Below are 21,765 nucleotides of genomic sequence, written 5' to 3'. Positions count from 1 at the left end.
TCAGTGTTGTCACATGAAAAGATATAGTAAGATTTACAAAAATGTGAGGGGTGTACTCGCTTTGTGAGATACTGTATGTATTGTCACTTGTGCATGGTGTTTTGGGGACTTTTCTTTATTATGTGCTATCACCATATGTTCCTCATTTCTCATTTCTTTGATTTTGATAAGCGCTGGACTTTGTTTTTTATTAGAAGGACAGAAACAATGCAATTTACAGCTCACACTCATTTTGGTAGCATAATTATTAATGTGGGATTTATGTTCCTTGCTAAAGAACATTATTTTTAGTAATTATTTAAGTTGTTATGGGTAAAGTTATACTTTAAATTATTATATAGAATTTATCAGTGGATATATAAAGTCTACAAACCCCTGTTAAAATGTCAGGTTTCTGTGATGTAAAAAAATGAGACGAAGATAAAATCAGAGCTCTTTTAATGTGATCTATAAACTACTTAATTGAAAAACAAACTGAAATCTTTAAATGAGGGGGAAGTATAAATTAAAAAATAAAATAATGTGGTTGCAGACGTGTGCACACTCTTAGGCCCCTTTCACACTGGGGCGGAAGGTGCGTCATTCGGATTTGTGGCACTATTCAGCCGCTAGCGGGGTTGTTTTACCCTTTAGCCCTTGCTATCTGAAGATTTGGAGTGTCTTTGCAAAAAAGAGTGGGCAAATATTACCAAGTCAAGATGTGCCATGCTGATAGACCCATACCCAAAAAGACTGAGTGCTGTAATAAAATCAGCAAAGTATTAGTGTAAGGGTGTGCACACTTATGCAACCATATTATTTTAGTTTTTGATTTTTACTTCCCTCCACCTAAAAGATTTCAGTTTGTTGTTCAACTGAGTTGTACAGTTTATAGGTCACATTGAAGGTGGAAAAAGTTCTGAAAAGATTTATATTTGTCTCATTTTTTTACATCACAGAAACCTGACATTTTAACAGGGGCGTGTAGACTTATATCCACTCCATCTACATAGCATCTAATGGTTTACACTACTGTTCAACTGAAATGTTTGTATGAAATGTGCACATTCTTTATATGGTATTGGAAGGAAGTAGCGGGCATTATAACTTAGCTGAAGCTTCTCCCTTCCTTCAGTCTGGGCTCAGTTCTACAGGGACAGCAAGAGAATCATACCATTCAAATTTGGGTACTTACATCACGTGCATAAAATAAAAACATTTAAAGCTGAAAAGGGAAAAAAAACATTACCCCTCCCCACTGCAAAGATGAATTGCATGTTTTTCCAAGGGCAAGCCTACTCCTCTTCATGCAAGCAGTCTCCCAAAACCTCTGGTCACAGTTGGCATCATCCTGAACAGCAAAGGCCTGCCCACAATCCCAAGTGCCAGACAGCGGTGGAGAATGTGGGCTTACCATATCACCATATTTATTATTCCATAGTCAAATGAGCAGTTAACACTTCCGATGGGTGAGGGGGCCCACTGCAAGAATATAGGTTTTTCTTCCCTGAAGTTTGGTTTTATTGCGGTATTAAAGTGGATGTAAACCCAATTTTTTTTCCTATCTGTGTCCAGTCTTGCCACACAGAGTAAATCAAGCTCTGAGCAATCCTCTTTCAGTGAGATAAATCTTGACAAAGAGAGAAAAACTTTGTCAAATCATCCCCCTTGCTTGGAGTGACAGGTTATTTACATGTCTCGTGCACTAGCCAGAGACAGGCACATCCTGTGTAAAAAGTTCACATTTCACATTCCTCTCCCCTCCCCTCCCCTCCAGCTCTCCCAGGATTGGCTGTCTTTATTTTATTTTTTTATCAGCCCTGTTGGGGGCTTTAGTGATATGTCAGGGGTCTAAACAGAGACCCCTGACATCTCCCATTTGAGACAGAGAAAGGGACAGATGACACAGATTCCCCAGTCCCTTTCTCTGCACTGAAAATGAATGGAGGGGAGACAGCGGCTCCTGTCTATTCATAAACTGAAGCAGGGTAACACATAGGTTACTCTGCTCAGTTATCACAGGTCACATTGTCCCATTCAAAAGAAAGGGGCTGGTAATTGACATACCAGACCCCCTTTCTCTGCTCTCCATCCTGACAGATCCCCCGCCCCCTCCTCAGAGCCATGGGTGGAGACACAGCGGGGTGATGTGGAGACACTGAGAGGGACAGCGGGGGGCGGGGGAGCACACGGCATTGGAGGAAGACACTGAGAACATTCTGGGATGATCAGTGTGATGTAGACAGCTGGGAGCACTGATCCCCCCCCATTGCTTTTCAGGTGAAAGCCGTGGGAGGGAGAGAAGCAGATGATGAAAAGCCAGGCATGGGGGGGATCGGTGCTCACAGCTGTCCCATCGCACCGATCATCCCCCACTGTCACTGGACATTGATGTGTGTATGAACTTGTGACAAGGAGCCATGAGCGTGCTCTGCTTTTACCCAGAACACGCTCTGTCTCTCCTGCACACTCGAGCCAAGGGGAGTGTAGAGGTGGACGGGGAGTCCGCTGACATCCTGACTCCACCCACCAATCGCCAATAACAGACCTGCCCAAGGAATCTGCTGTTTTTGGGGGCTTAAAACTGCTAAACGTGACACATTTGACAGGTAAGGATACATGCAGGAGGCATGTATATTCTTATAATTCAGCACTATGGAAGTACTTTATAATTGATGAGAGTGGGTTTACATCCACTTTAATGAATATAGAGCTGCATTCATTTGTACTTTTTATATCTGTCCAACTAGATTCCAGCTTTAGTTATTGGATGTTCTGTTTTTCCTGGACCCTCATGTCCTCTTTTTGGAAAAAGCAATGACAAAGTTCCAACAAAAAAAGCAGAGACATTTTTTCCACTTTTTACTGATGCGTGAGATAATGCTTTTTACTACATTACCAATCTTTCCAAGCTTTCCCTACAAACAGCCTTAGTGGACAAAGCTTTACTGACTTTACTATACTACGAATAGACTTATGTAAACTGCCACTGCCTGTACAATACTGTGACAAGTGGTTTCATATGTTGGATTCTATGGATTCTACTTTTGCATACTTGTCTTAGAAGATGTAAATCATATGTTTACTATGTTGTTATGTTATGCTGGGTGTTTTTGGTTGCATAGTGTGTTGGAAACTATTGATTTCCCTTGTGGATTCTTTGAGCTGTAAGGAAGCCTATCATGGGGTGGGAAAGTGTCCATGGCACCAAATGGGGATGGGGGGTGGATCCACATTTTCTGTTTTGTAATCATAAAAATGAGTTCCCATTCGTACTGAAGTGATCCATTGTGGTGCCTTAAAACACATTATGGCATGCGTATGTATGTAATTATGTATGGGCTGTCAATAGAGGAAAAAGCACATATGGCCCTTTTTTCAAATGCAGCATACCACGATGCATGGTATGTGTCTTGTGATGAGCCACTTTGTCTTGCAGGTTGCACTCTACTATACAGTGTGTTGGGGTCCATTCACAATAAAGTTCACTGCCATGCATTGCGGCAATGCATGTAAATACACATTGCCACAACATACAAGTGTGAATGGGCTCTATTGGAGTCTTAATTCAAATGTACTACCATTATATTATTTTTTCTTCGTAGTAGTACTATTGGTAACTTGCAGTGATTGAGAACCCTGCTATCTCAAGCAGGATGAGATTTTAAAATGTTGAATATGAAGCTGCGTATTGAACCTTACTTACATGAGAACTACAGTATAAAGTATACATTTTTACTACATGTGTAAAAATAAAGTATATTCCATTGCTTATATCATTTAATTTACTGCTTTACAAACTGTTTTATTATATCTGTATTTATTTTGTTTTTTCTGATATGCGCTATCTGATTGTTTTTATTTTTATTTATTTGTATTCCTTTTTGTTCATTTAGATGGTCCTTTGGAATTCTTCTTTATGAAATAATAACTTTAGGTAAGTGTCGATATCTGTAAAATAAGGTGGATGATCATGTACTTGCAGTATAACGATCATGGTGATAGCTATGATGGTGGTTATTATTACTCTCACCAATTTGACCATAAATGCTACCTTATGTGTAAATAATAGAGGCAGAAAAGTGTCTATAATACATAGCAATTCAGTTTACATTCAAAATTCTAGCTGTAATTTTATGGTTAATGTTATGCAACCACTGTGCTACCTGTTTGTAAAATGAGGAAGCTGGAGGCATACTAAAGGAAGCTCCAATCAGGATATAGGAATTTAAATTACAAGACTGTTAAGTGATACAGAATAACAAAGCTTTTGGCAGGTAAATTAGTGACTGGCGCATTTAACTGCCGCATTAATATGACTCACCTTTGCAGCTGTGTATACTATTATAATTTATTTTCTAGTAAACCTCCTTTGTCACATGACTTTTGTGTTATTTAACCACCTCCCAATTTTTTTATAATTCAACAAAAGCTACAGAATTTCACTTGTCTCCTGGTAGTGGCATAAAAAAAATTGAAAAAGACTTAGTGAATGCAAAAACATAACATTTATAAATTAGGAAAGTGTAACCCAAAGTAAGTGCATCCACATATAGCTTTTTATTGAACTATTATTGTGCTATTTAACCAATTTGAAAGCACAAATTGTAATGTTCAAAGTGCAATAATGTATAATTGTCAGAGATTATGTTTTACTGATATGGCTACTATATATCACGTTGCTGTGGTTATCTAACTGTGTACATCACCTTTGGTCATTGCTATGCCTTATTAAAGATTAATGGAAAAAAAAATGAAAATGCTTCAATTAAAAGTATGTGACTCACCTAATCACTTGACTTCAGAAACCAAAATTATAATGTTGGAATCTTTGTTTTTCCAACTCAACTAATGGGCTGGATTGGGACGGCTTCAAAGCCATTTTCAGTCTGTTCTATAATTTTTCCTTTGGTTTTATGTACTCAGACAATTGACAGACAAAGGCCTACATGAGCAGTAATTGCCCATGATGCTGCAAAAACCCCATCCACACAAGAACACACATGCACACCAACATGATACGTTAGTTGCAAGGGCTGCTAGGACAGGTAGCCCAAGGAACTGTTTGCTTGCATGTGATAAAGTCCCACAGATTGGAATTTGTACAGAATGAAGGTGATTAAAAAATAGGTGTACTTTTAGCTCACGTTTTTAGCATTTAACCTCCCTGGCGGTATGATTATTTCAGATTTTAGGTGCTGAAAGCGGTACCATTATTTTGCATGGAAATTTGGCGTTTTATATTGTAGGCCTGTAATTCTTAGCCCTTGTACACACGGTTGGATATTCCGACGGAAAATGTCCGATCGGACCGTGTTGTCAGATAATCCGACCGTGTGTGGGCTTCATCTGACTTTTTCAGTTGGAATGTCCGACTAACAAAGTTTGAGAGCTGGATATAAAAATTTTCCGACAACACGATCTGATCAGACTTTGTCTGATCATTTGTAGAGAATTCCGATCGGACAAAGTGCCATGCGTGCTCAGATCAAATTCCTAGACCAAAGCTATTGGCTACTAGCCTGAACGTAGTCACGACGTAACTAAATAACGTCATCACATTACGAACGATCGGATTTTCCGACAACTTTGTCCGACTGTGTGTATGCAACACCAGTTTCAGACAAAATCCGACTGATTTTGTTGTCGGAATGTCCGACCGTGTGTACAAGGGCTTAGAAATAATCCATCCAAACAAGAGTCTAATAAACATCCTGGGTATGATAAAATTTGAAATCATAAATTATAATATATATATATATATATATATATATATATATATAAAATATAACTATAAATAATTATAACAAATAATAATATAATAATAATAAAAATTATTCAATAATGTAATCAAATCAAAAACACTGAAATGTGCTGAGTTGCAGAATTGTCGATGTCATTACTTTTAGTGTTTGATGACGAATTTCCCCACAAATTACTATCGCTCAATTCTGCAAGTGATTCTAATTTATTTTCGCTGTTTTCTAGCTGGTCTAAAAGCACTTTTGATGTAAACTGACATTTTTTGGTTGCTATGGACAATCTTCAGTTTCCTGGAATAAAGAATAATATTTATAATATAAAACTGCATGCAGGACACTGGACAAACCACTAGGGACAAAGGAAATGTGTAATTATTTGATACTGTACTGTAATCTGTAAGATTACAGTATACTGTATCTATACTGTGTTTTTTACTTTTTGAATTTGGCGCCGAACTCCGTCCCTGTGCGTCGCAACGCTCGCAGGGAATGGAGCTCTGCGCTGCCATAGATCGAGCGAGACACGGCGGCTCGCGGATCACAGCAGGGTGGACATCGCTGGATCCAGGAGACAAGGTAAGTAACCCCTCCATGGATCCAGCGATGCGATCCCAAGTCTGGCTCGGGAATACAGCTTATGGTAATAAAATCTCACCCTGAGCCAGACTCGGGAATACCGCCAGGGAAGTTAATATACTCAACTAGAAAATCATTGTGCATCATGCCCACTGCTTGATGAAGCCAAATTTAAAAGTCATATCAAATTTTTGGAAGTTGTATACCATGCAGCATTCAAACTCAGTAGTGCACCAACATGAGATTCCCAACAACACCTCCTCTCATACCAAATGGGATTGATTTACTAAAGCATATGCATAGTAAATGTTTACTTTGCAAAGTGAAATTTTACTTTACTTTGTGAATGAGGTGAACAAAGGGAAAATTCAACATACCCAATCACGTGCAAGGCAAATTAAAAAAAAACACTTCACCTTATTCACTAAGCTAAGTGAAAAATCGCTCTTCACAGAGGAAATTCACGTAGGTTAGTAAATTAGGTTTTGCTGACTTCTATTTTATCCTCATTTACCGTATTTGCAATCATTTTTTTTTAAAGTGTATATGTGTAAGGATTCTTTGCAAAGTTAACTTGTTTTTGTTTCACCTTATTCACTTGTATAAGTGAGAATTCACTTTGCAAAGTTAAAATTTACTTTGAAAGTAAACATGTTTTACTTCATTGGTAAACTACCCCCACTGGGGTTACTGTGTGAAATTGCGTTTGAGTTTACTAAGGACAGATCTTAACCCCACAATTAGTTTACTAGTGGTTGAAGAGTTATTACTTTTAAATAAAAAGGTCATTTTATGCGATATGCCCCAGTAAATGTTTTATGTTTATTACACAGATGATTAATTTATCTTAAAAACATACTGTACAAGTATGACTCTGCTTCCTGAAACTCCTCTTCTCAGTACCTCTTTAGTTTAGAACAGGGGTCTCCAAACTTTCTAATGAGAGGGCTAGTTTACTGTCCTTCAGACTTAAGGGGGGCCAGACTGTGGCTATTGGGAGTAGAAAAGGTGGGGATAAACAATGCCTCATCGTTGGTGTCAGTGGGAGAAATTGTGCCCCATCATTGGTATAATTGGCCCCATTGTTGGTGCCATTGGGAGGAATTGTGCCCCATCTTTGGTTTAATTGGGAAGAATTGTAACCCATCGTTGGTGTCATTGGAAGGAATTCTGCTCCTTCATTGGTGTCAATGAGGGGGGGGGGGGGATTATGCCCCATGGTTGGTATCAATGGATGAAAACAGCGCCCCAAGGGTCAGATAAAAACAAGCACAGGACCGCATCGCCCCCCCCCCCCCGGCCACAATTTGGAGACCACTGGTTTAGAAGGAAGACTCTGTGAAATGTGTGGCACAGCAGTGCTTACTCACAGGGCATAGTGAATATGTGTCACAGAATTTAAGGAAGTAAATATGTGGGGAACTTCACAATATAAGTTTACAAATGTCAAGATGCTTCAGATCAGGCTAGAAATAACTGAAATATAATGTGGAAATGAATATATGATTTTAAATTTACCCATAGATGTGCCTTAATCATGTCCTCTCACCTTTTATTTTCAGGTGCTCCTCCATTCCCAGATGTTCCTCCTTCCAGCATCTTGCAGCATTTGCAGCGGGGTAACATCATGAAGAGGCCCCCCAGCTGTAAACAGATTTTGTAAGGGACTAACTAATATTTTCATTGCTTTCAAATACATTGTTATGGTAATAATATCTTTGATATTTTAGTCAAAAAATGTCAGGAAATGCTCTGGTGTTTTCTGCAATGACTGATTATACATCTATGCCTAAAAAGTCCAGTATGGTCAACATTTTTTGTTGAGGTTTTTGTGTTTTTCTCTTTTTTTGTTATTATATATAAATTATTATAAGGACGTGGCATATGGATTTTTCTGTAGTGTATCCCCAGGACCACCCTGTGGTAGATACACACCAAATCTAATTTAGCTATCATTTTCTAATTTGAGCTAGAAGAATGACTGCTGAGATGTGCTTGGTTCAATGTTTTTTTTAAGACATCTGTTATGCCTTCTCCGTTTAATTACGTCTTTGTCTAATTCTTTATTTGACAGATACAACACTATGAAATCTTGTTGGATATGGAGGGTATCTGACAGAGTTTCTCTTTCTGAATTGCGGAAGCGATTAGAAAATGGGAAGAAAACTTCAAATGACAGGACAGTGCTGCAGGTCCCTGAGCTTGTGGTACCTGAGCTGTATGAGGGTGTAGCTGGGACAGAGCCTATCAAAATGGAGACCGATTACACTGTTCTTTAACAGAAACGTCTTCAAAGACTGAATTTTACACTGTTCTTTAACAGCAACATCTTCAAAGACTGAATTTTACACTGTTCTGTAACAGCAACGTCTTCAAAGATTGAATTTTACACTGTTCTTTAACAGCAACGTCTTCAAAGATTGAATTTTACACTGTTCTTTAACAGCAACGTCTTCAAAGACTGACTTGGCTGGTTACAAAATGACTTGAAATTATTTATTTATGTGAACCGTAATTTTTTTTTCTTTCTTTTTTTACATAAAGGAATATTTTTGTGTACTTAATATGAAAATATAAAAAGAACTCTGATTTATTCATGGGGATGTTACATTAACATTTCTGATCCTACCTGAGTAGTCCCTGGACAGTAGGAAAAGATCATCCTCCATTCTGACAACTCTGTCGCCTCATTATCAACTCTGATTGGAGGATACATATACGACTACGCTCTGCTGTCACATTTCCCAGTGATTTTTTTCTCATCTCTGTTTATAAAATTATTTTATTTTTTTATATATTTGAGGATTGATTGAAATGCTTCAAATTTAAAGTGAACGTATAAATAGAATTTATAAACCAATAATAGTTGTCCTAAATGAAAGAAAAAAAGTTTGGTCCGTAAAGGTATATACGAGATGTGCCTGCATTTATGATCCTGTTTTAGTACAGTGGAAAACTGAGCTTTAACTTTAAAAAAAAGGCTTCAATAGTTAAGTGTCTTGTGTACATTTAGGAGACGGTGGACCCTGATACTTTACCGCAGCAACAGAGAAGCCCCTCTCTCATGCTTCTGGCTGGGGTACAGCGTTTTCTCTGATAACAGCTCATATAATTATGTATACTCTCCAGTGGACCATTTTATGTACTCTACTTTATTTTTATTAACTATGTACTCGTTTTCTGGCTGTCACTGACTTCAATACTGTCATTGTCATGGGCCCAAAACAAACACTCAGGTAGAAGAGTCCGAGAGAAGTCGGAACATCTAGGTGGGTGATTTAAAAAAATATGGAAGTCAATGAAGTAGCATGACAGACCAGCAAGTAGTATTTTTTTTAGAATTAAAGGTCAGCATGGCAGCCTGTCATGGCAATATTTCTCAGGAATTTGGAATACATGCTCATTTCCCTGTGTTTTATTTATTTGCACATGCTGCAAGTGAAAAAAAAATAACTATTGATGTGCCAGATATATAGAGGTTGATTTACTAAAGGCAAAAAGGCTGTGCACTTTGCAAAGTGCAGTTGCTCCAGTGCTTGGTAAATTAGCAAAAACTCTGCCGACTTACATCATCCAATCACGTGCAAGCAAAAATGCTGTTTTGTTTTATTTTCCTTGCACGTGATTGGGTACTCTTTGCAAAAGTGAAGCCTTACTTCATTTACTAAGCTCTGGAGCAACTGCACTTGCCGAGGGTAACTGCACTTTGCAAGATGCACAGTCTATTTGCCGTTAGTAAATTAACCCCATAGTGTGCTCCTTCAAAAAAATGCTGGAACTCACACTTTGCTTACAGTGGCGAGACTGCTGCACAAAGAAGGTAGTTGAATACTACACTACATAACTCTGTGGAAAAAAATATATTGTGCAACCAAAATATATTAGGTCAATGAAAGGATAATAAAAAATCCCATTTGATCATGAATACCAAACCAGACATTTATATATAAAAAAAAAACGTATTACTCAATAGTTCGCAAACTCCTGCAATAAAGTGCAATAAAATAAATTTTCACAAAGTGAACATGCATATAAATTGCAAGGTGCAATAAAACAGAAACATATATAGCTTATAAATAAAATGACGTGTACAGACAAAAATTGCTTAATTAAATCATAATCATATGATTTGTGAGCACAAATTCATTTACAATTATAGATTAAATGAATAATAAAGAAAAAATGTTAAAGAATTTTACAGAAAAAAATTACAGTCCAATAAATGTCCCACTTGGTGCAAAGAAAAAGTGCTCCGGTGCGGTAGGTCTCTGTAATGGGCACCCCTTTACTTCCACCCTTGTGCGTGTGCAGATAACCAAACTGCTTACATATGATCCCACAAGGAGATCAAATAGCGCTTTGAGAGATCCTCTATAGGCAGCCCTAGTCTGCTCCCAAGTGTTTTCCTAAATATCCTGATACTTTCCGGCTCCAACCAACATATACATTTGCAAATAAGAGGAAGAGCTAATAGTGCATTACTGTATAAAAGGTTTATTTGTAAACATAACAGATTGCACTTACAGACTGAGAATATGTTTGAGGCGTTTGAACATCTCACAGACATGGCCGCTCCACCACTCTATTGGATCATGCGCTCTGCCGTCACAACCGCTAGCTTCGCTCCAATGCGTTTCCCCTCAATGGAAATTATCTGGGATTGGAGGATAATTTTTTTTCCATATAGTGCGCTCCTGCCTTCCTCTTTTACACAATAACACAGCTCGGAATCCCTAAGCATGTGGTGTCAGCCCTGCCTACTTAGGATTATAAATGACACAGGCCTCTCAGTATCTCCTCCCCCCCCCCCTTTTCTCCATAACCCCTCCTTATATTCATAACCCCACAGTTTCTGGTAAAATCAATAGGTGCTTATTAAACAGATATAACAAAACATTTTCAATCTTACATCTAGCAAACCAAAACAGGGCTAATAAGAAAAGTTCATTGTTAGGGCTTACATAAATTTTAAAGCGTCTATTTACCCCCCCAAAAAACAGATTCTAGTCCCTTAAAGCATGTTTTACAGCACAGTGCTTGTGGTATGTAATTTGGTCCCCTATATAACCTGTAATACCTGTCTGATCCTGACAGTTTCTACCCACCCCCTCTATGCTGACTCCGATATATCAGGGCTGCTGAGCCCTGACACCAAAGTCAGTATGTGCCTCCATCATATGCAGCCATGCTCTCTGTCTCTTGTGTCCTCTCCCCCCTCTCCTCTCTGAGTGTCTACTCATGTCAGCACCCACCCCCCACCCCCGCTCCTGCTGCGTAGTTAACAATAAAAGCCCCCATCCCCTCTCTGTTATAACAAGAAGTTCCACTGTGTCCGTGTTATATCATAAATATGCTTATATGTATTGATAACACCGCTTCTTCCTGCGACCCTGTGACTCCTCAGCTCTTTCTCTCCTCTTCTCCCCAGCTGACGTCAGCTACAGTGCTTGGCCCCGCCCACTTCAACTGTCAGCTAGGCAGAGGAGAGGAGAGAGGAGGCAACTGATCACAGGAAGATGCTGTGTTATCAGTACAGATAAGCACATCTATGATATAACACAGACTAGGGAACTTATTGTTATAATACAGAGGGGATAGGAGCATTTTATAGAAGTGGCTTAACAACCACTTTAATATGAGTTTCCTTTACTGAAAGCAATGCAAAAGTCTGGTTTGGTTTAGTTACAGTACTCTAGAATTGAGGGTCCTCTGTTCTGGAAACTCTGTAACTGTATATATATATCTATGTGGGATTTTTTATTTTATTTTTTATGTTTCACTATCTGGAGTCCAGAAGCTATTAATCATTTGTTTTTAACTTCTTAACACTGGCTGTACACATATATGTGGCAGCATGATGGGCTTAAAAGTGGGGCTGGCACATACTGTATATGCATACAGCTTGCGTCACTTTTTAGTGTTAGCATTTCCCAGCACTGTAACCATGATGTCAGCTACAGCTACCGGTCACTGTTTACAATCAAAAACCGAGGGAGGGGCTTCCAATCACGTGAACACTGTGACTGCCAATCACATGACTGGGAAACCCATGTAACTCCCACTTCCGCTGGCTGGAAAAAGGTTCATTAATTAAATATCTCCAAATTAGTTCTTTGTTTCATACACTTAGGAATAATTCATAGTTGGATGCTTTCTATTCATTTAATCAGGCACTTGCTTCAAAGAAGTGTACTTATAATAAGCATAGAATATAGAACAGTTATTTTTTTTATTTGGTAGAACTTCTGTTTCTGTTTTAAATCAGACTCTGATGTGGACATTCAAAAAAATTACATATATTAAACAAACAGTACATGAATCTTCACTGCAGCCACTGTGGGGCAATTCATGTTCAAACTATACAATATAGGCACTGAAATTGCAGCTTTTCTTCCTTTGTTCTGGCAGCAGGGTTGTCTCATGTAAACAAACACCAGGTCTTATCAGCTGTTAAAACCAACTTAAAATTCCTGCTGTGATCTGTGATTCATGCACACTACCGATTAGAGCACTGCATAGCTCATATTAGCAAATTTGCTTCAGACAGCAGCAGGCAGTGTCAGCCTGTCCAATGTACTGATCTGGGCAGTTGATGGCCCTAATCAGCCATGTGCATGAGCCCTTAGGATGAATTAGTCCACAGTGCCTGCAGCTACATAGGTCATTAAATCCTTGTTTTAAAGCTCAATTGCAGTTAATTGTTAATATGTACTGTAAGTAAATGCCCATTGCCTGGTAACATGTCGATTTTAAACCCTAAGCCCATTTTTTGGCCTGGAATAAATTATGATTTTATTTCTATAAGGCCTGATTTACACCTATGAATTTTTTGTGCTTTTTGCAGATTTGCACTACAGAATGTGTTCCATAGAAAACCACGTTAAATGGACTGTAGTGCAAATTCACAAAATGCAAAAAGCATAAAAATGCATAGGTGTGAATCAGGCCTAAAGCCATGTACACACGAGTGTAATCTCAGACAGAAAAAGTCAGATGGGAGATTTTCATTGTATATTCCGATGTGTGTGTGCCTCATCAGACTTTTTACGTCAAAAATTGTGACAGACATAGAAAGAGAACATGTTCTAAATTTTTCTGACGGAACCAATTTCTATCGGGAAAACCGCTCGTCTGTATGCTGTTGCGATGTACCAAAAACAACGCATGCTCTGAAGCAAGTACAAGACGGAAGCTATTGGCTACTGGCTATTGAACTTCCTTTTTCTAGTCCCATCGTACGTGTTGTACGTCACCACGTTCTTGACAGTCAGAATTTGGTGTGATTGTGTGTACGCAAGACAGCTTTGGCAGAATACCGTCGGAATTCTGTCTGAAAAACCTTCAGAGTTTATTCCGATGGGAAAACCGGTCATGTGTACAGGACATAAGTCCTCCAAATTGTTGCTGTCTGGCCACTGTTAGCCCTTGTACACACGGTCGGAGAATCCGTCAGAATGTGTCCGATCGGACCATTTTGTCAGATATGTTTCCGTCGGAGTATCTGACGGACCAAGTTTTCCAACTTGTTGGTAAAATTTTCCGACAAAATGCTCCGATCGGACATAGTCCGATCATGTGTAGAGAATTCCGATCGGACAAAGTGCCACGCATGCTCAGATCAAATTCCTACACCAAAGCTATTGGCTACTAGCCTGAACGTAGTCCCGTCGTAACGAAATAACGTCATCATGTCGAATTTTCCGACAACTTTGTCTGACCGTGTGTATACAACAGTTTCGGACAAAATCCGACGGACAAAATCCGACGGATTTGGTTGTCGGAATCTCCGACCGTGTGTACAAGGGCTTAGAGTTTGTTGGGAGTAACCACTAACCAAGAAGATTAAAAAACCTACTCTATTTGCTATTGTTCCCTCCTGGAATAAGAGATGCTGTCAACTACCTTTGGCACTACTCATTTGCTCAGCCTTTCTTTCAAGAACCTGTGAAGTATGCTGCCCAGAGGGTGGCGGGGCCTTGCCTGAACCTCCAACCCTCTTCTAATGCACACAGGCAATTTGTCTTGTAAATGGATTGGGGTTATCTACAGGATAATAGCTTCAGGTCATAAAATGGCTTCCTCCACCTTTCCGCAACACATCAGTAAAGTTATTTCAATTTAAATCAAGTCATGTATGTATAACTGATGTGAAAAACAATTGAAAATCAACTGCAAAAAACTCAGCGCCAAAAATGAATGAACTAAAAAAGTATATAGAAAGCTGCTCCCTTAGAAAAGGAGTATAGAACTCCTCAATAGTGTAAATATAATGACAATGGGGCACTAGTGTTAATTGATAAAAAGTGATACTAAATTCATCAAAAAACAATTAGCCCTTGTACACACGGTCGGAGAATCTGTCGGAATGTGTCCTATCGGACCGTGTCGTCGGATAATCCGACTGTGTGTGGTATGCATCAGACTGATTCCGTCCGAATATCCGTCGGACCCAATTTTCCAACATGTTGGAAATATTTCCCGACCAACTGGTTCGATCGGACATACTCCGATCATGTGTAGCGAATTTTGATCGGACCAAGTGCCACGCATGCTCAGATCAAATTCCTGCATCAAAGCTATTGGCTACTAGCCTGAATGTAGTCCCATCGTAACGAAATTACGTCATCACGTTCTGAAAGATCGGATTTTTCGACAACTTAGTCCGACCGTGTGTATGCATGAGTTTCGGACACAATCCGTCGGACTAAATCCGACGGACAAAATCTGACGGATTTGGTTGGCAGAATCTCTGACCATGTGTACAGGTGCTTAGAATTAGAAACACAGCTAAATATACACCACTAATAAATTAATATTCTAAGTCAATCTGAAGAGTAAATATCATTGTAGTGACCGTGCATTCATGTGCATACAAAACAAAAATGAATTTATACACAAGTGTGTACCTATACAAAAGAAGTTTGACTATCTTTTTAAATAAAGAGGTCAAACTGATTTGGTAAGCAGATTGCATATCCATTCACTTTAGGTTGACGTTCGTTTAAATGTGTGGTGAAGGTTTATTCAACGTATTTGGAAGAGATTGCCACATGTTGGAAGATTTGTGTTGATGGACTTCTAAACACTTTTCTTATTAAGTGTCACTTGAATGGGACTCTTTTGTATATGTACACACTTTTTATTTTTTGTTTTGTATCCACATGAATGCATGGTCACTACAATGATATTTAGTCTTCAGATTCACTGAGAATATCAATTTATTAGTGGTGTATATTTAGCCGTGTTTTTAATTCTAATTGTTTTTTGATGAATTTAGTATCACTTTTTATCAATTAACACTAGCGCCCCATTGTCATTATATTTATGTATAACTGATGGATGAAGTGGCATTTATTATTTACTACCTTATAAAACTGAGAGGGGGAATTTAGGATTTTTATCAAAATTCAGGCACTGCTTTGCCCCAACTCCCTCACCTCCTGTAAGGTAACCTTTCTGGCACTGTTGTTCATATTGTACTCTTTTTCATAAATGCTTAATTCCAGGAAACTTGAAAATCTTTTTTTTGCAGTAGGGCGGTGCCCACACTTCTACAGTTAACTGCTTGTTTAGGTCTGAGGGACATGGAAAAGTAGATTTACTTGTCTGATCCTCTGCTCCTCCAAGCTGTTAGACCAGCCCCCGTAGGTCTTCTTCCTTATGCCCCAGGGGTTTAAGGTTCTAACACCATCAATGCTGGTGCCAGGTAGACAACCCTGCAAGACAGTTTACCGCCAGAGCATGGGTGAGCACCATGATGGAAGAGCGGGGGATCAGGTAAGTACAATTACTTTTACTCTGCCCTAGACTAAATGAGCAGTTAACTCTTGCAGTGTGGGTAAAGCCCAACGCAAGGATGAATTTTCAGTTTTCCCAGAGTTGGGGATCAGAAATTACATCAGCAGGTGGCACTACAGACAAAAGAAGTGAACAAGAGGAGGGAGCTCTTTAACATGGCAGTGTCAAAAATTGTGTACAAATTTAAGGACATTGAATTAATTGAAATATTTGTACTGATAGTGGATATCTAATAACATTACTATAAAAACCTAAAAAAATATATATTTTAAATTATTATTGCCACTTCATTGGCTAATGAAGAGACCACAAACGTTGGTACCTTAATCTCAGGTTGCTTTAATATTTTGAAAAAACTGAATGTTGCATATTTGGTGTATGTTCAAATGTGTTATATATATTTAATAAAATATTTTTGTTTGCTTAATATGCATGTATGTTTTTTAATTGTTTTAATTATTCATGCTCAAATTTAAGATTATACATAGGACACACATGTGTCCTATGCTTAGGACACACATGTCCAGTTTTAAGGTGGCAGGGATTCTATAAGTACAGCCCAATGACCTGCTAAAAGATCAGGTTCTCTAGCTCAGTGTTTCTCAACTCCAGTCCTCAAGGCACCCCAACAGGTCATGTTTTCAGGATTTCCCTCAGATGAAAGGGCTGTGGTAATTGCCACTGATTTTCACTGATCAAATCACCTTTACAAACTAATGGCAAGCCTGAAAACATGACCTGTTGGGGAGCCTTGAGGACTGGAGTTGAGAAACATTGCTCTAGCTATCAGCTGGTAGCTAGGGCCTATAGTTTGCAGCGTATGGGTAGTATGCCACTACTACAGTTTAAAGTGTATTTAAATTCAATAATAAAAATGGTATATGTTGCAGCTTACCAATCCTTAAATGTGATGTCTGCATTCGGTTTTTTTTACTCCTTTTTTCCTTTTTGCACCTGGTGATCCTGCCTGTAACACACTTCCTGTCCTAGAGTGACAACTTTCACCTTCTTTGCTTTTTCTCTGGTGAAATGATAATAATACAATTATTTTTCTAGGAAGGGGCAGGACTACAAAACACCTCCCCTTACTATCCATTTGGGGGCGGGGGTGTTTAAAGTAGCATTAAACCCTCAGCATTTTTTAGCTTAACATATTGAGCACAATAAAATAAACCTTCCTCTGTAAACTATTTGTTACAGTCCTTCCCCGTTACCATTTTACAACTTTCAGTGCTGCTGGCTTACTGGCTCGTGCAGTTTCAGTACTGCCTCCCTGAACTTCCGGTCTTCACAGGAACAAGATAACAGTGGACAGTGCAGTCTCCAGTCAAAGGGGAGGGAGGAGTAGCAGGGGAGTAGCTTGCTATCCTAGGCTACAGGGCTATGGATACCAGGGTGGCTACATAGGATGTTACAGGAGAAAGGAGCCACCATGAAACAGGTCACCTAATCGGAAACCCCTTTTGATCTTTTTTTTTTTTTTGCTCACTTATTTTAATCTTCCCCTACTGACTTAAGAGTTCCAAAGAACACCGCTGTATTTTATAAATTTACTGTGTGTTTTTTAAGCAGTGGTATTTATGTCATGAGACCATACCACTGATCTGTAAATGCCCCTCCCCCATTCTATATATATCTGCAGTAAAAACTTTGAAAGGACATTTCTAAAAATCTTTGCATTTTGCTATTTTCTCTACATTGAAGAAGTATTTATTTTTCCCCGACAGGTTTCAGTTACACCGCCTTCTAGTCGCTAATTAACTTGTTAATGTGCTAGTTCTAGGATCATTAGTCAACAGGAATCCATAAAAAAGATTTATATGACAGCCCACCTTTAACTCTAACTTGCATCGCACTGGAGAGCATATAAGACACAGAAAGCCACGCAAAGTTTTATTTGTTAAAAAATATGATTTTACACAACACTGAAATTTGAATGTTAATTTGATTATTCAAGCATGTACCAGTTCTTTCTTTTTCCAGAAACATAAATGATAATCAAGCACCTCCTTACTATTATAACATACTATTATTAACGCATATACAGTATCAGTTTCGACTTTGCTCTTATTAGCAAATACTCCAGCCGCTAGAGGTAAGATAAGTAGGGCAGCAGTATGGCAAGCTACATTACAGGGATAGGTTAGCATATTCTAATGTTTACTTTATGTTTTATATACTTAAAGTGATACTAAAGCTTAGTTTTTTGTTTTTTTTAATAACAAACATATCATACTTACCTCCACTGTGCAGCTCGTTTTGCACAGAGTGGCCCCGAACATCCTCTTCTAGCTTCCCTCGGTTGCTCTCGCGGCTCCTCTGTGCATTCGATAACCCCCTTGGAGAAGTGCTCTCCCGAGGGCGTTACCTTGTGGGCACCCTACCAAGTCATTCATTTGGCGTCCATAGAAGCCGAATTTATGATTGACAGCAGCGGGAGCCAATGGTTGCGCTGATATCATTCTATCCAATCAAAGCCAGGACTCCGTGGAGAGAAGGACGGTGCATGTGAAAAAACACGAACCTCTGCAACCCCTTTAAACAAGCCTGTTTAAGTATATAAAGCAGTTAGTTTCAGTGTGAGATTAAAGTGGTTCTAAAGGCAGAAGGTTTTTACCTTAATGCATTCTATGCATTACAGTAAAAAACCTTCTTCAAGCAGCTCCCCCTCCCCTTCCCCAGCAACCATACTTACCTGAGCCAGATCTCCATCCAGCAATGTGCACAAGAGCAGGGGCTCTCTCAGCTCTGTCTCTCCTCAGTGGCTCAGACACAGCAGGGTGAGCCATTGGCTCCTGCTGCTGTCAATCATAGCCAGTGAGGAGAGAGTGGAGGGGCAGGGTCTTAAAGACAGAGCTGGCTCGTGAGCGAGCACAAATGGGCCCCATTGGGGCTGTTCCATGCAAACCCATTTCACTGAGCAGGCAAGTATAACAAAATTTAAAAAAATAAAAATGTGCCTATAATTTACGCACAGGACTTGTTAGCACTCACAATTGACACTGACAGAGCTCAGTAACTGAAGTGTAGTTTAGGTGTTAAGGTCAGTGCTAGAAATGAGGATAAAGCTACATTTTAATTTGTCTTTATTTTGCCTTCCCTGGTTCCTTCCATCCCCCTCATCAACAGACTAACCTTTCTATCTTCATTACATACCTTATTTTAGATTCAGTGTCATAATCACTTTGTGCTTCTCTATGCAATGCTGGCAGATCATGGTTGGTGGGAGGGGATTGCAGGCTGCTACATATAGCTAATAATCCACTAGAAGCAGCACTGAATCCTTTGTGAAAATAAATGATAATTTGCATACTCTATATATCATATGAAACATAATGGTGAAAATCAAAAGCATAAAAACTGCATGCATCCTCAAATCCACATATCATTAAATTCAGGTGAAAAAGAGAAAGTCCCCAATAAAAAGTCCTGTGAAGTATTGGGGCAAACCACCTATGAAGGTGCAAATGCACAGAAGTGCAAGTGCTTTTAAATTTACACTCTTTTCCCTTCAGTACAAGAAAGGTCCCACAGTGGTGCTAACTTTTTTCTTCTTCTTTGTTGAGGGAAAAAAGTGGATGGGTTAGAGCTTTATCAGGTTTTCATAGCTGTCCTTGTCCCTGCTGGGAAGTGTCATTCTCACTATTGATCCTAGTGACTATTTTCTCCAGTAAAGAAAGTGATGGGCATCCCAAAAATGTGTAATTGTCACAAGAACAGGAGGAGAGGCTAGTTCATCAAATGGGGAAGCCTATTCTTTTTTTTTTAATTCTTAATTTTTTCACAAATTTCACAATACAATTCGTTACACTTCTATCCTGTTTTTAACAGTAGTATCTTACAAAGTTTTCAGTTTACCCCTTAGTTTCAAGTGAAATCTCTTTTTTTAACTTATCCCCTACCCCCCTCCCCTATCTACTTTATCATCTACCCCCTTAACAAAAAAACAAAAAAATTCTCTTTTTAATAATCTCCTCCCGGTCCACCTCCCCTCCTCTCCCCAGGATCCGCCAACTCTCAGTTTCCCCGTTCCATATATTTTACATCTCGCTTTCCCTATAAACTAAATAGGGAGCCCATATCTTCCGGTATTTCTCATCTTGATCCTTCATTGCCATTGTAAGGTTTTCCATTTGTTGAATTTCTGCAATTCTCGTGAGCCACTGTGGGAAACCTGTTCTGGTGACAAATACCCCTCACCTTGCTGAGATTTTCATCTAAAAAAATAAATAAATAAATCAAATGGGTATTAACAGTTTTCTGCTCCAGCCAAAACCTACAACTGGCTTTACATAAAATTTAAGGTATAAGTTAAGAGTTAAGTCTCAGAGTTAAGTTAAGAGTAATTTGTAATACCAAAATTAGCTGCCTCAACCCCTCCACCCACTCTTACTGTACAAGTGAGGGATTCTAGTGCTCAGACTGCTGCCCTTGTCATTCATCCACTAGCAAATCCATCCAAAAAGGTCAATGCCACAGCAGGATCTTCTAAAATCCTGCTGTGGTATCTACTTTTTTGGATGAAAGAGTAAATGCCCGTACACACGATCGGACTTTTTGACAACAAACATGCAAATTAGCTGTTTTGGAGCAACATCCGACCGTGTGTACGCTCCATCGGACAAACTTTTTCGGTTTTCATTGGACTTTTGTTGGCTGTGTGGGAACGGACAAACTTTCTGGCAACAAAAGTCTGATCGTGTGTACAGAAAACCATCAGACTTTTGTACAAAGTACAAACACGCATGCTCAGAACCAGTGAGAGGTGGCCAACCTACACTGATAGAAGAGCAGAGTTTCACTGCCAGTCATAGGGTGGGGGTAGAAAGAAGACCTGCAGGTGAATGTGAAGTTTCAGTAGAGCAAGCTAAGGTCTCCTGCCCTATCAAATGAGACTGTGGTATGTAGAGCTGTGTAAATTTCAGGACTTGATAGATAGAAATACAAATCTCTAGGCAGGTAAAATTGCTTGTATTTTTTATGCTTTTAAATATTTCTGATTATGGCAAATTTTAGGATTTAGTAAGGTTTAGGGGCAGCCTAAAGGTTACGATAAAATTAGAAATTTTGGTGACATAAGGATTACTTAATAAATAAATTAATAAATAAATATTTACACTGTACATGTATCACATGTCAATGTACTGTAAAAAATGTATTTGTTATAGTCAGTTTCTACCGGAACATTTTAAAGAATAGATAAAAAAAAGTTGAATATTACATTTTTTATGCTTTATTAATCTGCCATTAAGCTGCCATCTAATTATGAAAGGACAAAACAAAACAATCTTGCAACCAAAGCAATTGATTGTGGGTTTAAAAAGATTTACCTGTGCATTTTAATGGCTCTTGAACTGATACCATGTATCTTAGAATGGCAACATATTCTGTAGTACTTAGAAGCTTTTAAATGCGCCATTTAGTCAAGCCATGGCTATTCCAGATGTCAATTGAGGAAGGACCCAAGATTCATAAGAGCTAATGAAAACAATACAGCCGTGAGAGCCATTAATCCAAGACGTTGGCAGTAGCATGAAACTATGTGTGTGTTTTACATTCTGCCTGGAAATTAACTGAATTAATTAGGGAGGGCCACCTAGAGAACAAGGAGGGATTTTCATGACCATGACATTTGTGGACTGTTATTTCT

General features: G+C 38.8%; 1 protein-coding gene across 2 annotated transcripts in view; it reads left to right on the top strand.

The window, feature by feature from the left end:
• STYK1 (serine/threonine/tyrosine kinase 1) overlaps positions 1 to 10,242 on the top strand; it is a 90,953-nt gene extending 80,711 nt beyond the window's left edge. For both annotated transcript variants that reach the window (XM_077455392.1, XM_077455391.1), the window contains 3 exons: positions 3,876 to 3,916; positions 7,880 to 7,976; positions 8,392 to 10,242. In XM_077455392.1, the coding sequence (XP_077311518.1) occupies positions 3,876 to 3,916; positions 7,880 to 7,976; positions 8,392 to 8,596 (343 nt within the window). In that variant the 3' untranslated portion in view covers positions 8,597 to 10,242. The remainder of the gene's footprint in view (positions 1 to 3,875; positions 3,917 to 7,879; positions 7,977 to 8,391) is intronic.
• The last annotated feature ends 11,523 nt before the right edge of the window (positions 10,243 to 21,765 follow it).

The sequence above is a fragment of the Lithobates pipiens genome, unplaced genomic scaffold, assembly GCF_037356315.1.
Source record: "Lithobates pipiens isolate NorthernLeopardFrog02 unplaced genomic scaffold, aLitPip1_a1.2 Scaffold_25, whole genome shotgun sequence".
In the NCBI taxonomy this organism is placed as follows: domain Eukaryota; kingdom Metazoa; phylum Chordata; class Amphibia; order Anura; family Ranidae; genus Lithobates; species Lithobates pipiens.
This window is presented reverse-complemented; position numbering and strand designations above follow the sequence as displayed.